At 36.1% G+C, this 15,152-nt stretch overlaps 1 protein-coding gene across 3 annotated transcripts; it reads right to left on the reverse strand.

Annotated features, from left to right (window-relative positions):
- Positions 1 to 14: 14 nt before the first annotated feature.
- LOC110652475 (COP9 signalosome complex subunit 4) lies at positions 15 to 14,434 on the reverse strand. 3 transcript variants are annotated; one of them, XM_058132809.1, is made up of 14 exons: positions 14,062 to 14,434; positions 13,807 to 13,958; positions 13,056 to 13,159; positions 12,868 to 12,928; positions 12,156 to 12,248; positions 11,960 to 12,060; positions 11,743 to 11,851; positions 11,038 to 11,082; positions 10,789 to 10,857; positions 10,607 to 10,698; positions 10,460 to 10,502; positions 1,248 to 1,307; positions 523 to 623; positions 15 to 412 (listed from the first exon to the last, which is right to left on the reverse strand). In XM_058132809.1, exons 1-14 carry the CDS (start codon positions 14,189 to 14,191, stop codon positions 388 to 390), a joined length of 1,185 nt encoding a protein of 394 aa, XP_057988792.1. In that variant the 5' UTR covers positions 14,192 to 14,434; the 3' UTR covers positions 15 to 387. The 3 variants fall into 3 exon arrangements, with proteins under 3 accessions (XP_057988792.1, XP_057988790.1, XP_057988794.1); XM_058132807.1 differs by having other exon boundaries at positions 564 to 623; positions 14,062 to 14,418; XM_058132811.1 differs by lacking the exon at positions 10,789 to 10,857 and having other exon boundaries at positions 564 to 623; positions 14,062 to 14,422.
- Between the last annotated feature and the right edge of the window lie 718 nt (positions 14,435 to 15,152).

A 15,152-nucleotide genomic window follows, 5' to 3' on the forward strand; every position in this document is an offset into this window, starting at 1 on the left:
CAATTAAGCCTTAATTCTAAAATAATGATCATTTTCACCATTGAACTGTGTGTTCAAATAGCAACTAGTCGTTCAAATAGAAATGATATATGGTGAAATGGTGCCAATGAGCCAAAACATAACGAATTTTTCGCTCCCACAGAAAGCACGCATGTGTTTACCTTACCAAAAGTAATTACTGAATATCCTCAACTACCAAAAAAACAAGTAACAAAAAATTACAATCTCAAAAAATAATTGCGGAACCACTGACTAGTTATCTCGTAAGCTTTTATGCAAGAAATTCATTTGCATCTGCTGACCAGCTATCAAAAACCGAAAAAAAAAAAAAAAAGGATCAGACGGGGATCGATAAGCCCTTTTTCGCCATGCTATCCAGGATATCATTCAAGGCCTGACACAAGCCAACAATCTGCATAACAACAATCATGAGAAATGATGAAAATTAATTAATATCAACAATAGGCTCCATCAAACAAATCAAAATTCACTATGCCATTGGCTTAGACCAAAATTTGTTACTCGCTGAAATATTCCTTGATTAAAGCAGGGTTGATAATGACCTGTTGATCCCATTGCTGCAGCTCTTCAGTATCATCCTCAAAGTGAATGACAGCTTCAACCTAACGTATTAAGAAGTTCAGACAGATGCAATCTATTTTAGAGATTAGAAAAATGCAACGTTTTCCTAACTCGTCAGGTCTTGTCTGGCATTAAGGTTATGAACCAAAAACAACACTTTTCAGTTAAAAAAAAAATGTTATTGGAAAAAGTCGTTTGCCAAAAACTGTTTTATTACTTTATAATTAAAGCACGTCAAATTTAATTGTAAATTAATTTTTGATACCCTTTAACTTATATATTTCAAAAAAAAAGTGATTTTTTCAGCAAAAGCTTTAACAGTAATGACGGATAGACCATCGGTCAAAAGAAAATGACCAGCACAGCCAGAAAAAAAGGAGAGCCAAGGCCAAATAAACTTTACTGCAAGCAAGCAAACAAATCGCAAGAAAACCAAGCAAGCAAAGCAGAAACCAATTGTCCAAATTATCAGTTAAATATTACAAAATTGCTACAGTACATGCAAGCAAAGCCTGAAATGGATGAGGACATTCAAATTTTGCAAATATTAGTTTGTGGTCCAAGTAGCAAAACTAATTATAATCTGGCCAACAAAAATACTTGCTAGTTTGAAGAAACTAACGAAATTTAGCAAGCTGAATTTTAGAAACTTTACAATTTCATACCTGATCAATTGATCCCCTCATTCTATCCTCATAAATCATTCTTGATGCTATCTTTTCTGCCTGCAACCAAAAGAAGCAATGTTTCAAAGTTTTTGACACGAATGAACTAGAACATGTGTATTCTCCATGTGTGAACATGCACATGTGATATAGAAACTGAGACAATGGGACAGAAAAACCTCAAGATCAAAATAAAACACAGCCCACACTGGCAGACTGGTGGACTAAATAGAGGTTTGAAGGGGCCAAAAGTTTTGAAAATTAAAATTTTACCCCTAGTTTTGATGTATTAAAGTTTAGCGTATTTAAAAAAAGATACCATTTGCCTCTCAAATTAAACCTTATTCATATCCCTCTCTTGGACAGAAATCTAAGCTTTCATACCATTGCTGGCCGGAAGCCCCTAAACCTGAGTTAAGCATAATAATACTCATGCGGTGCTGAGATACAATAAGCCACTATGGCTAAACAAATTTCAAAACTTCACCCTTTTGTATTATTATACAGAACTAGATTTAGAGGACCGTAGCAAAGGATCAATGAACTAGCATTTTCTGATACACAGGATCCACTAAGAGTGACAATTGTAGAGCATAATCATGCCTGAGTAGAGGATGATATGAATAAGATAGAATTCTTGACTTTGAGGAAATGGAGAGAAATTTAGAAAGCCATAAGATAAGATAAGGAAGCTGAAATGTTATTGCTTGGTAACTCTTGTTCTAAATGAAACCAAAGCTCCCTTTTTATAGGAGGGGAGCTGGAACTATTGCAACTACTTTTTATATAAACACATGTCTACCTAATAGTTAGATTGAGACATCTAGCAAGATAAGAACTAGTTAGATAGGCACATGATTCATACCTAACTAGGCCATACATAAAGACAAATGACTCATTTGACTAAGATTAATTATACAGAGGACTTATCTGACTAAAATTAATTATACAAATATATATTTTTTCAACTTCAGAGAGACAATCTGCTATCAGTCCGTATGGAGTCCTGATGGCATCTGTCACGGGTTACATACTGTGAAACTTGTGTCAAAATAGTCTACAGGCTCCATTTTGGATTTTCTGGGTGTTTTTTAATTTTGTCTGGAAGAGTTCTTATCCAGAAGAAGTTCTGACTGGGACTCAAATTATTATTGTAATAGTATGAGTCATCAAAATTGATGCCCTTGTAATAAAAATCTCTTTTTCATGAGCTTCCAGGTTCATCAAAGAGCTTGGTGTCAGTGTCCATATCTGTTGGATCCTATGAATTTTGCCAAATCTCTGAACTGTAGTTCGGAACTGCTTCAGGTTTTGCTTTTGGACCTATAGAGATTGATTCCAAAATTTGAGCTTTTGGCCTAAAGTGGTTGAGTTCATAAAGATAGGCCGTAATTTTCTTTCTGAGGACAGTGGAGGTGTCTCTTGTGGTGATAGACTTGAAATAAGTCAGATATTCATAGACTGAATTTTGAGTCCAGAGTATCCCTTCAAGATTTCTAAAGAAAGGTCGATGCACGATGAACAGTGAGCAGAATTCCTTACCATCGTCTGATGACCTATGCCATAGACCATTGTGATTGATGATTTTTTTTAGATCATTGCACCATTGAGAAATTGGCTTGAACCATTCAAGAAAGTTCCATAAGATTTTTTTTTCTGATTGCTCTCGTCATTTAGGAAATAGTACATGGGTATGATAGAAACTTCAAAACCAACGGTACAGAGAGTGATCATGCACCATAAGAACCATTTTCTTCAAGAACCAGGTCATTTGAGGGACTAAAACAGAAAACTATGAGAAATAGAGCATCTGGATGGAACTGAGTCTGGTTGTCTTTATGTTGTCTCGGGACATTGGATAGGTTTTGAAAATGGAACAGATGGTTTTTTGCAAATTCAACAATTTGAAACAGGGTCATTGTTGGTGTGCATCCGTATGAAAATGTTTCTGTTGCTGGAGTGAGAAATTGTGGTATTGAAGCTTTACACGAGGTGGAGTCTGCCATAAAGATGAGAGAAATTGTTTGAAGAGAAGTGAGTAAAGAAATATTCGGTGGTCTGGTAAGGAGATCTGGGATGAGGTTGAGATGCCCTTTTATATGTTGGACAGTGTAGTCATATTTATCAAACCAACTTTTGAGTCTCAATAATTGTGGTTTTGGAAGAGCCTTATTTTTGAAATGAAAGACCTTTGGAAAAAATGAATTGTCCATCACTATCAAAAAATGATGGTTGATAAAATGAAACTCAAATTTCTTAATTCCATTTTTAATGGTCAAGATCTCCTTGTAGATCGCGTGATAGTATTTTTCAAACTTTTTGAATTATCCACTTGCATGACCACAAATTTGTCGCTTTTCGTCGAGTTCAATAAAATAGCACTTCAATATTCGTCACTGGCGTTAGTCTGAAGAATTCTTTTCCTTGCGCTTGGAATTTTTAGAGGAGGGGTTTTTGAGCTATTTTCTTCAAAACTTTTGCAGCTATGGTATGTTCATTATCCCAAGTGGGGGATAATGGCTAATATATTTTTTAGCATCTTGGAAAAATGGCTAATATATTTGAACACATGAGGGATAAATTCTTTAAGATAGTTGATAATTCCAAGAAATTGCTGAATTTGCTTGACAGTGAGATCTGTATCCGGGAATTTGAGCAATTCTTGAGCAATGTGTGGTCCAGTCTGGTACATCCCATTTTCAAATTTCATTCTAAGGAATTCAATATCAGTTTGGGCCAAGTAGCTCTTCTTTTCAAATAGCATAATCCCATATTGTTGAACCAAAGAGTGAAATTGGGCCAAGAGTTGTTTATGGGCTAAACTATTTTTTGAAAATAGCAGAATATCATCAATGTAGATTAGGGCACTATGAAGAATAGGCTCGAAGATTTGAACCATGGCCTTTTGGAATAGTGAGGGAGCAACTTTAAGCCCAAAAGGCATTACGATCCACTAATATTGAGCATTAGGAATACAAAATTTTGTCTTGTATCTTTTTGCTGAATCAATTCATAGCTGCTAAAATCTTGCTCTAAGATCAAACTTTAAGAAGATATGTGCTTCTTGTAAATGAGTGAACAGAGAATTGATCTTGAGAAGTGGAAATTTGTCATCCATTAAGAAATGATTTAAGAGCTTATAGTCAATGACCAGCCTTTTTTTCTCTCGAATTCTTTCCGATCTTTTTTCAACATAAAAGGCTTGACAGACCAATCCTGAACTGGTGGGCTCAATAAGACCTCGTTGAAGTAGCTGTTGGCATTCCTATTAAGCTAGTAGGAGGTCTGTTGGAGTCATTCCTAAATAAGTTGCCTTTGTGGGGTTAACATCTTCATTAAGCTTAAAAGAGAGCTTCATAAAGAAGTCTTTGTTTTTCCACAGAGGTACTACATGAGAGAAGTCAGCATGGGATTCTGCACAGGATAGCAAGAGCAGCTCCTTGTATTTGATAAATTATCTTGGAACTTTAGACAAGGAAAACAATTTTGGAACAGCGGTTAATGTTTTAAAAGACCTTTTGTGTCCGATAGGAAGGATTTGAAAATATTGAGCTTGCTGATACACATCAAATCCTATAAACAAATCTTTATCAAGCAAAGTTGATCCAATGACTTTTGTCCATATGGTACAGTCTAAAAAGAACTGTATTCCAATGAGCTTTTTGGTAATGAGATTGGAACAAAATACTTTCCCATCTGCGGCTTTGAAATATTCTGAATGAGACATCTAGGCTTCATCAAGCAACACTGCAGGATTCATCATACTTTTATGGGCACCAGTATCAAGAAAACCAATGATAGGAATTGTTTTTTCATATTTGGAGGGTAGGACATGAATGTGAACCAATGGAAAGGAGATCATGACTGTACTGGATGGCATGACTGAAGAGTATTGATACAGAGGTATCCGAAATCATCTTCTGATGAAGATTTTTCTTCGTCTGAAAAGATCTCTTACAAGGCGAAGACAGTTTCTTCATCGGCTTCTTCTTGTTTTGAAAATAGGGACTTAATGTCAGCATTATCCAGGTCAAAATGTGTACTTTGAATTTGTTGGATCAATTTTGCTGCTTATTTGGGCTTTTGAGGGCATTCTTTAGAGAAGTGTCTCTTTTTCCCACAGCAAAAGCATCTGTCTGTTTTGAACCTTTTCCCCCTAACTGATTTTTTCTTAAAAATCGAATAGATCTTCCTTTCTTCCTGTTCTTGCCATTATTGATTCTGTAACGTTTTAGATGCTTCTTCTTCTTAGATTTGCAGGTGCAATTCTTTTCTTTGCATTTAATTGTGAGATAAGATTTTTTGCACATTTTCCACAGAGACTTGTTATTATCTAGCATGTCACTCAGAAAGCGCTGCTGATCACACATTTTTTCAAGAGTGGTTAGCATCATTTGATGAATTTCTCCCAGGGTTATCTAGGTCATGTCTTTGTGGGTTGCCAAAATTGTTCGCTGTAATTCAGGCTGTAATTGTTCTGACAAAGAAACAATATAAGTGTGTCTCAGGTTAACATCATTGTATCCGTTCAACAGATAGTATCTCTGAGACACCATTTAATAACGAAACTCAACTCAACTCAACTCAACTAAGCCTTTATCCCAAAAATTTGGGATCGGCTATATAGATTCTCTTTCTCCACTCTAAAAAATTTTGGGTTAAATCTTTGGAAATATGTAATGCTTCTAGGTCATGTTGTACTAATCTCTTCCAAGTCAGTTTAGGTTTACCTCTTTTTTTCTTTCTATCCTCTAACCTAATGTGTTCTACTTGTCTAACTGGAGCCTCTGTATATTTACGCTTCACATGACCAAACCACCTCAATTTTCATTCTCTCAACTCATCCTCAATTGGCACCACTCCTATATTTTTTCTAATACTCTCATTACAGACTTTATCTAGTCTAGTATGATCACTCATCCACCTTAACATTCTCAACTCTGCAGCTCTTATCTTAGACACATATAACTCCTTTAGTGCCTAACACTCACTACTATATAATATGGCCGGTCATATGGCTGTACGATAAAATTTTCCTTTAAACTTGGAATCTTGCGATCACATAAAACTCCCGTGGCACATCTCCACTTCAACCATCCGGCTTTAATCCTATGACTAACATCCTCTTCACATCCTCCATCTACTTGAAGGATTGAGCCGAGATATTTAAAGTAATTATTTTGGGGCATAAGCACCAACTACATTTATTGTTTCTCTTTCTAGTACTAACTTTACTAGTATAATTCTATCTCCTACTTTTTTCACAACTATTACAGCATCTTTCAATGTCCTGTCCATGATTATACTCACTCCGTTCTTGTTTCTCTCCTTTCTGGTAAATCACAGTTTGTACTATGAATTACCCATTTTCTTGCTTTCTCTCCTACCCATTTAGTCTCCTGAATGCAAGCAATATTCACCCTTCTCCTTTCCAAGGTATCCACAAGCTTCATTAATTTTCCTGTAAGTGATCCAACATTCCAAGTACCAACCCTGATTCTCCTCCTATTCTGTTCCTTCTTAATTGATCTCCTTCTATGATATCTTCTAGTGTTCTCTATGTCTATTTTATGTTTTGTTCCACTATCTGTCCTATGAACTAACTTCTTTATCCACACCCGTCCATGATGTGGAAACCCTTGCTCATTTAACATCACACTCAGGCGCCGTCATGACGCGTTGCTTTCAATGAACGCCCAACACCCTTGCATATTTTCATAACACCCAGGCTCCGATGCAGCGCGTCATAAGTAGAGGACGCCCCAACGATTATATAATTTGAATCCATATCATGAGGTGTGACTAAATTTTTACACTGATTGTCACCTACCGCAATCCTCCTCAATATCTTTCTTTTTTAAAGAGCTGCATATCATCTCAAAGTATTCATGTTGCACCTGTCTATTGTAGAGTGTGTAGTCGCCAATGAATTCCTCATAGAGAGCATTCATAACTCCTATGATCAATGCTTAGTAAAACAAGAGCCGCTTGTAATGTCCAAGACTGTAGAACCATTCTCTTAATGATCCAATGAATCTACAGGACAATTCTTTCAAAATACTCGATAATACTGCATCTGGTTTAGACATTTGGAGATCAAGCCAAGCATGGAATTCCGTCATTCTATCTCTCTATTTGGCTGGAGGAATATCATCAAGAGTGAACCAAGGACCAGAAGTTGGACTGGGAAGAGCTTTATCTGGATTTTCTCCATCAAGAGTATCAATTGGTTGCTCTACATGAGGTTCTGTGATCTCATCATTAGAGCCTGTTGAAGTTGCCATCAGCAAGTTTGTGATATCCGCCAATTCTTCTTCAAAATCAGTTGCTAATGAGGAGTCTGTCTCATTCGTTAGAGGCCCAGCTGAAATTGCCATTTGTTGGAAAGGAGGATCACCAGCCACTTTATCTTCCTCCATAGATTCTGAAGATGAAATATTTTTAGAGGGTTGAGCAGTAGATAAGGAAGACCGATCTTTTGTTTTAAGTTTTTCTTGAAAAGGATTATGAAATGGTGATTGTGGATAAGGGTTTGACTGATAGAATGGCTTATAAGTAGAGGGTGGATAAAATGAAGAAAAAGAATTATAATCACAAGGGGAAAGAAACGGATTATGATGGTCATAGTCAAATGGTGATGGTTTCCTTTTGGCCAAATCAGCTTCTATCTGAGCAATTTGAGCTTTTAACTTTTTGATTTCTGACTCCTTTTGCTCAAATTCATAGCCAAACATTTTCTACTAAAGTAAGGCTCTGAGGTCTTTATCAAGTTGATTGACCCTAGACTAAAGATCAACATAAAGTTTATTGACTTGGGCTAATAAATTATCAACCTTTTTTTCAGTCAATTGGGCTTTTTCAATTGTCAGGTCCATTTTTGAGTCAATTTTTTTCAGGAAAGCATTTTGAGCCTTGGCATTTAAAGTCTGCCAGTTGAGGACCTCTTCAATATGAGTTAATGGCTAGGTTGTCCGTCTGAGCTAACAGCAAATGTTTGAATAAATGGCCTAGATGTAAGCTATTGTGCTAGATCAATCTGATGCCTGAGGGGTGGAAAATCGGATTCATATACGTCTTTTTGTGAGAACATCATAAAGGACTGTATAAGAGGAAGTAACGAAGGTGGTGGAGCAAGAACCATTTTCTCTTTCTCCCTTTCTTTTCACAAGATTTCTAAGGCAAGTTCATAGATTGGTAAGGGATTTTTCCTTTGAGCATCTTTATGAATACCAATCCAGGGTCCTGAATCTGGAAAGGAGTCCCTTCTAGGTTTCAGGGTTTTGCAGAGAGAGTCTTGCTTCTTTTTCCCTTTCTTGCGACTGCGATAACTGTCATCATCATCATCCCATTGTTCTAGGTGACAGTCACATCCTTCATCACACATTCCTGAACCTAGAGCATCCTAAATGAAATGTCCATGAATTTTATCTGTATAGACTGGCCATCCATCTGCCCGAAAGGAGTGAACAGGAATCTTTTCTCTTTTTCCTTACACTGAAGAGATCATCATGGTTTGGAAGATTGCAAGAGTTTATGAATTGCTTCCTAGTTCCTTGAAAACTGTCTTAACAGTACCATTTGCTTACCTATGAAATGTAGGCTCTGTCACTTGGATAGGTCGGGAATTATCATGCAACTTTTCATAGTTGGTAAACCATTCCCGTGGAATGATCTTTACCAAATCTTCTTTAGACAGTTGTCGAGGAATCTGAACAATAGTGGGTGTGGTTTTTGTGTCTGCAAGGATGAATAGAGCATCAGAGGACACTCTTGACTGAGATAAATCTATGACATGATCTTGAAGCCTACAAGTTATATGGTGGTGTAAGGTAGCTGCTACAGAGAAGACAGTTTGTTCTGCCCCAATAAGCTGGACTTGAACTTTCAGTGTCGTGGGAAGATTAGGGTCTTGAAGAGACATGTTGTAGTTGGGGAAGAAAGTAAGAACCACACTTTCAGTGTTGAGAGTGGTTATACAGGTACCAATCACAGCATGTTCATAATTGAGGAACCTGATATCCAATAAGGACAATCTGGCTGTCACTAGGAGACCTCGTCTGCCATGGAGGGTGACCACAAGGTGAAGAGGGATGGAGATGAGAATATCCCTGTCTTCTCCATGAAGAGATAAGAGCTGAAGAGATTTCAAGAGTCACATATTTTTCTGTAGTTGTGGATTTAAGAGCACACTGATCCAGACGTGAAGTCTGAACATACTCCTTGATAGCCGTTCTTCTGAAAGGGAATGAGAGTTCTAATGCTTCTAGTAAAAGATCCAGAGCGCCTATAAATATTATATGGACTTATCAGAGGAAGAAGAGATTCTTCAACCTGTGCGCCATCAGAGATGTGTGAAATTTCAACCAAATTGTCTATTTTAGAGGCTAAAGTTCGTCTACAGAAAAGTGATAGGGATAGAGAAGATGTGAGGTTAACTGAATCAAAGGAAGAGGATAAAGAAGATGAAGCTGGCTCAATAATGATGTTTAAAGATGGTATTGGTATTGTGCAACTCATGGTTAATTGATTCTCCTTACTTATCTCAAATTAAACCTTATTCATATCCCTCTCTTGGACAAAAATCTAGACTCTGATACCATCACTGGCCAGGAGCCCCTAAACCTTAATCATAGTTTTTATATTATTTTATTTTAATCTCTTAATGTTTTATATTTTTATTTTCGTCTCTATATTTTTAACAAAAATTTCATTTAATTCTTTTTAATATTTACTTCTCCTCCCCTCTCCACCTCCTACCCCCCCCCCCCCCCCCCCAAAAAAAACCCAAAACCCCAATGGTGAATTTCTAGTTCCACCTCTACTGGCAGAGCATTTACAAAAGCAATGCAAATATAGCAAATATAGATCATAGAATTTAAAGTCTTAAACAGGCACAAAAATTGGTAAAGCTTACTTATAGCCTGAGAGACACTAGTGAAGGTAAAGCCAATATTTTACATCCTGAGATACACTAGTGAAGAAGGTTGGGGAAACAAAAATAAGCAACAGCAAAGTGTACACAAGAAAATCAAATTCTAATCAGATTGTAAAATAAAATATCGAAGTAGGAAGAAATATCGACTTGAACACATGATAAGCTTTCAGTTCTTTGTAAGCTAATGCAATATGCTAAATCAATGATAAAACTAACAAGAAAGCGATGAACAATATTATTAATTTTCACAACTATGGAAATTAGGATAGAACTGTACCTTGTTTGGAGGAATTCCCAGCAAAGTGCCCAACTCATCAAAACTATGACAAAGAAGAAGTGGAAAACCAAAGCAAATTATTTAGCTTATTACAAGATCACATCCAGGTAAAATTAAAATGAAATATAAAAGCATCATATCTCAAACCTTATATTTGAGTAGAGTTTACTAGCACTAAGAAGATTGTGCTCAATCATAGCACGATCCAGAACAGTAAAATTGTCTGGCAGGAGAGCTTTCTGTTGAGCCACCAAAAAAGAGACATTCATTATGCTTATATTGTTAAATGAACCTAAATCCCTAAATACAGTAGAAAGGATGTTTAAAACCTGATGTGCTTTTAGTTCTTCAGCAAATGCATCAATTTCCGGTTTTCTCAAAATTCTCTCTAAATAGACCTTTTAAATTTTGAATGAAATTTCCATTAGCAGAAACTGTAAGGTACTGGGAAAAAAGCAAAAATGAAAACTGCAATACAAGCAGATGTGCTGCATACATGGAAGTGTGAGTAAGCATGCATGCACATGAGAGAGAGAGAGAGAGAGAGAGAGAGAGAGAGAGAGAGAGAGAGAGAGAACCTTTTGCAATATAGGATAAATTTTTAGCTTCGAGCATCGTTCATCCTGCACCATATCTCAATGCATCAGTATCTTGTAACAGTATAATGCAAATTACATTGGCCTAATCAGAGAAATAACCCAAATCTTTTCGTGTTTTGGCAATCTAATTCAAGCATTTAAATCTTGGCATAATTGGTCAGATTTTCAAACTTTATAAAAATTTTATCCAAAATTTTAGAAATTTTGAAAAACTGTTGTAATTTTATTGTATTTTTTTCAACATATTCTTTCACTCTATTTTCTCACTGATCCAACCTTATCACTACCATAAACTACTTCTAAACTTGATTTTGATATCTATGGTGCATCAAAATTCTTAGCCATTTGGTCAAATTGGATGGTTTTAGTCACATACATTCTCCACACTATCACCAAATCTCATCACTATTTGATGCTCAATGATTATCAAAATAAAATTATGGAAGAGTAGGTGAATGTAGTAAAGTTGGCTGTTCAATGGTAGCTATAAACAAGTCGAAAAATGGATTTCAAAATTTGATTGACAAAAATTGGATAAAATTTTAAAAATTTTTAAAAATTTGGTTGATTTTGCCAAGATTTAAATGTTTGGATTAGATTGCCAAAGTGTGAAAAGGTTTGGATTTTTTTGTAATTAGACCAATTACATTTACATATGAACTTTTATCAAGAAATTGTTTTTACCTTGTACAAAGTGGCAAGAACACGAGAACGTTGAGGACCTGCAGCAGCCAAGATTGTACATGTCACAGCAGCAGAGAGAGCCTGCTCCAAAGCTTCTTCATCAATGGTTCTTCAATGAACACAACAGAAAAATAAGAAAAACTTCATTCTAAGTGCTATCATTTTCAGAACAATAAAATAAAAAAGAAGTTGGTAAATAAAATTCAGTTTGACATACTCATCTCCTATCTGCCTCTTCTCAATTTGAGATATATCATAATAACGCAGTGCAGCTTCCAAAAACTTCCTCTTCAAGTCCAAAATCCTGGCATAACAAACCTGACGACAAAATAGAAGAAAGCAACCTTAACAAAACAATAAAGCTTCGGTCGACATACTAAATTACCTTCAGAGAATACAGAATGATGCTGAACCTTGTATTGTAAGTTCAATACTTCATGCTGGCTGTTGCTAACCAGAAATGACGCTTTATTGATGAAAGCCTCTGCATTAATTGCATCGTCATCCTGTAAAAATAAACAAGCAAAGAAAACAGTCGATACAGTAAAAGTTTTTAAGACATACGAGAAAGAAAACTAGGGGGTGAATTGGAACCAAATGAACCACTTCCAGCCCTAAACAAATCCTAAATTACAAAGAAAAGATCTTGATTACAAGGTTATCAATCTACAACAATCAATAATATCTTCTGTATTAAAAGCTAGATTAGTTATGCAGTAAGTGGCGACGTATTCACAGCAGCTAGGATAGCACAAGCTGATGAGTACAGGCATAGAACATCTCAACCCAGAATAATGCCTAGGTCTAGGCAAAATAATCCATCTGGTGGCTGATAACTCTACTACACAGCCAATAAAAGGCAATATTGATGAAGTTTGTTATATTCCACCTAAATTTCTACATTTTGGTTTGAAATACAGCATCACTTGCTTTCAAAGGGTATGTTAAAACAAGCATGTTATTACAATTGTTGATGCTTAAGATATTATTATAGTGCTTCAATAATATGCTCTACTAAATTAAATTATATACCAAAATAATATAAAAAATCAGGCAACAAGGGCAAAAGGACTTCAAATGAATCCATTCACCATATAAGTCAATCTTGGATGAAAGAGTCAATACCTCAAGATATAAGCGAGCAATTTGGACACACTTTGACAACCTAAATGTATCATCAATGACCCTGATGAGGATAATAGGAATAAATGTTTTGTCAAATATGCATCATTAAACAAAAAAAAAAAAGGAGTAGAAAGAAGCAGAAATCTACCACTTCCATGACAAAATATAAAAGAATCTTACTCTCAGACCTCATTCCAGAGTCTAGATCAATGCCACTGAGCATCTGAGCTGCTTTTGACCACTGTTGTTCAGACTCATATAGCTCAGCGAGTTTCTCTCTAATTATTAAAACCTGCAATTCACATAATAAAACAATTCCTTATCAATAAAAAGACTTAAATTACAAATCTTACCCAGAAAACATGAAACATTTTTTTGGATCCTTAATTAAGCAGAGGAAATGACGAGAAATTTAATACGGGAAATGAAGCGAAAAGAAAAAAAAAGGAAATTTAATTTCCTTCACATTGTTCCAATAGATTATTAGAATAGAAAAATTTCTCCCTTAGAAAATAACTATTATACCCTTTTCTTTTCTTCTGACCAAGGGCATCTAAGTCCCACATTTCCTTCCATTTCACTCCAATTTAATTGAAGAGAAATATTTTGTCTCAATTAAGAGGATTTGAGAAATGTAATTTATCTTCCTTACTCCCATGTCCAAACAAAAGAAATTGGAGAAATCAAATTTCTTTTCTCCTCTACTCCCCAAACAAAGCGTAATAGAATAGTTTTTTGTCAACTACAAAAATCATATAACCGATCACATAAAAAGGAAACCAATAAAAAGTTCAACATGTATTGACAATAACATTAAATCAATCTAACTTGGGGAAAATCACTTGAGCATAAAAATGTCTCATGTGGAGATCCATTCCATAGAGAAAGCAGCTCATATTTTTATAAAGCCTATAAACCAATAAATGATCTAAAACTAACCTGTTCTTCAAAAGAAACAACCCGAGGCTGAATCTGAGCAAGAGTATAATGGGCAATCTCCTTTTGCGTCTCTGGCTCCAATCTCCCCAGTTCCTGCGCAAAAGTCTGTAATAGCTGCCTCGAAACCACCAATGGCACATCGTCCGACAACACTGCAAGTCGTTTTGACGCTTTCGAACTATTAGCTCTAAAAACAAAAGCGTAATTAAAAAAAAATTAGGTGAATAACAAAACAAGACTGAGAGTGAAAGATACTGTGATCGATAAACTTCTTGGCCTGAATGACGTCGTTTGATGAGAGGACGGAAGCGAGAATGTGCTTGTACTGTTCGATCTTTTGCCTCTGGTCCGCGATTGCAGAGGCGCTCGCAAAGGCACTCTCCATGGCTATTAGGGTTTTTTTTTCCTCCCCCAATTTCTACGAAACCCTAAACCCTTTCAATTTTCTTATTGGAGAATTCTCGGCTTCCTCAGCTACCGGTACAGTTTCTGCGACTAACGGTGATAGTCGTGATCTGCGTTCGTTGGTTCTTATAGGCCGCGGGCCGTTCTTGTTAGCGTTTTTCTTACAGCAAATCAAGCATGCACACGTCATACCTTCATCAGCGTTTTCTATACTATACGGAGCGTACTTGTGACGTTTTCCTTTCACCCAATCAAGCACAGACATTTCACATTTGCTATGTGGCAAAATTGTATACGCGAGTATACATCACTTTCCAAATCAGGAAACTAAAGGTTGTATTTAAAAATAAATAAATAAATAAATATATATATATATATATATTTTTTTTTTTTTTGGAAAATGCATGCAGCTTGTATTAAAAAAGCCCATCATACAGAATGATAGAAAGTTGAGGGGGATGATTGTTGATCCAATTACAAGGGAGTAAGCCACTCAAAGACAATTTAGCTATACAATCAGCAGTACGGTTTTGCTAATCTTTTAATCATTGAGAACAAAATGGGAGGGTGTGATGAGGTTATGCTCTTGATGGCTGAGGTTGTAGCTTGGATTTCCCAACTGCTTGTGACTTTTCTCTTTAAGGCTGTAATAGCAATCTCCGAGTCCGCTTCCAAAATGAAAGAGCTTAAATTCATTGCATCTGCTAGCTTTTGGGCTTCTAACAGAGCTAAAGCTTCACCTATCAGAGGTGAGGCACATGTAACATGTTTAACTCTTCCATTAACAATTCTCCCTTGTGAATTATGAGCTATCTCTGCTATTGCTGCGGTTTTATTCCCACCTTTCCACGCAACATCAGAATTGAGTTTGATAGACCCTTGTGGAGGTGGAATCCATCTATGAATCTGCAGATCATTACGAGAAGAAGAAAGGATCGCAT

Source organism: Hevea brasiliensis, chromosome 2 (genome assembly GCF_030052815.1).
Source record: "Hevea brasiliensis isolate MT/VB/25A 57/8 chromosome 2, ASM3005281v1, whole genome shotgun sequence".
Lineage (NCBI taxonomy): Eukaryota > Viridiplantae > Streptophyta > Magnoliopsida > Malpighiales > Euphorbiaceae > Hevea > Hevea brasiliensis.

What these genes read in the sequence shown, in the direction of transcription:
- LOC110652475 (XM_058132807.1), bottom strand. Translation starts at nt 14,191, where the DNA reads ATGGAGAGTGCCTTTGCGAGCGCCTCTGCAATCGCGGACCAGAGGCAA. An exon ending in TTGCTCGCTTATATCTTGAG is followed by an intron (nt 12,249 to 12,867) that starts GTATTGACTCTT and finishes TTATTTTTACAG; the next exon opens with GATGACGATGCAATTAATGC. An exon ending in TGAGGGGATCAATTGATCAG is followed by an intron (nt 624 to 1,247) that starts GTATGAAATTGT and finishes TTAATACGTTAG; the next exon opens with GTTGAAGCTGTCATTCACTT.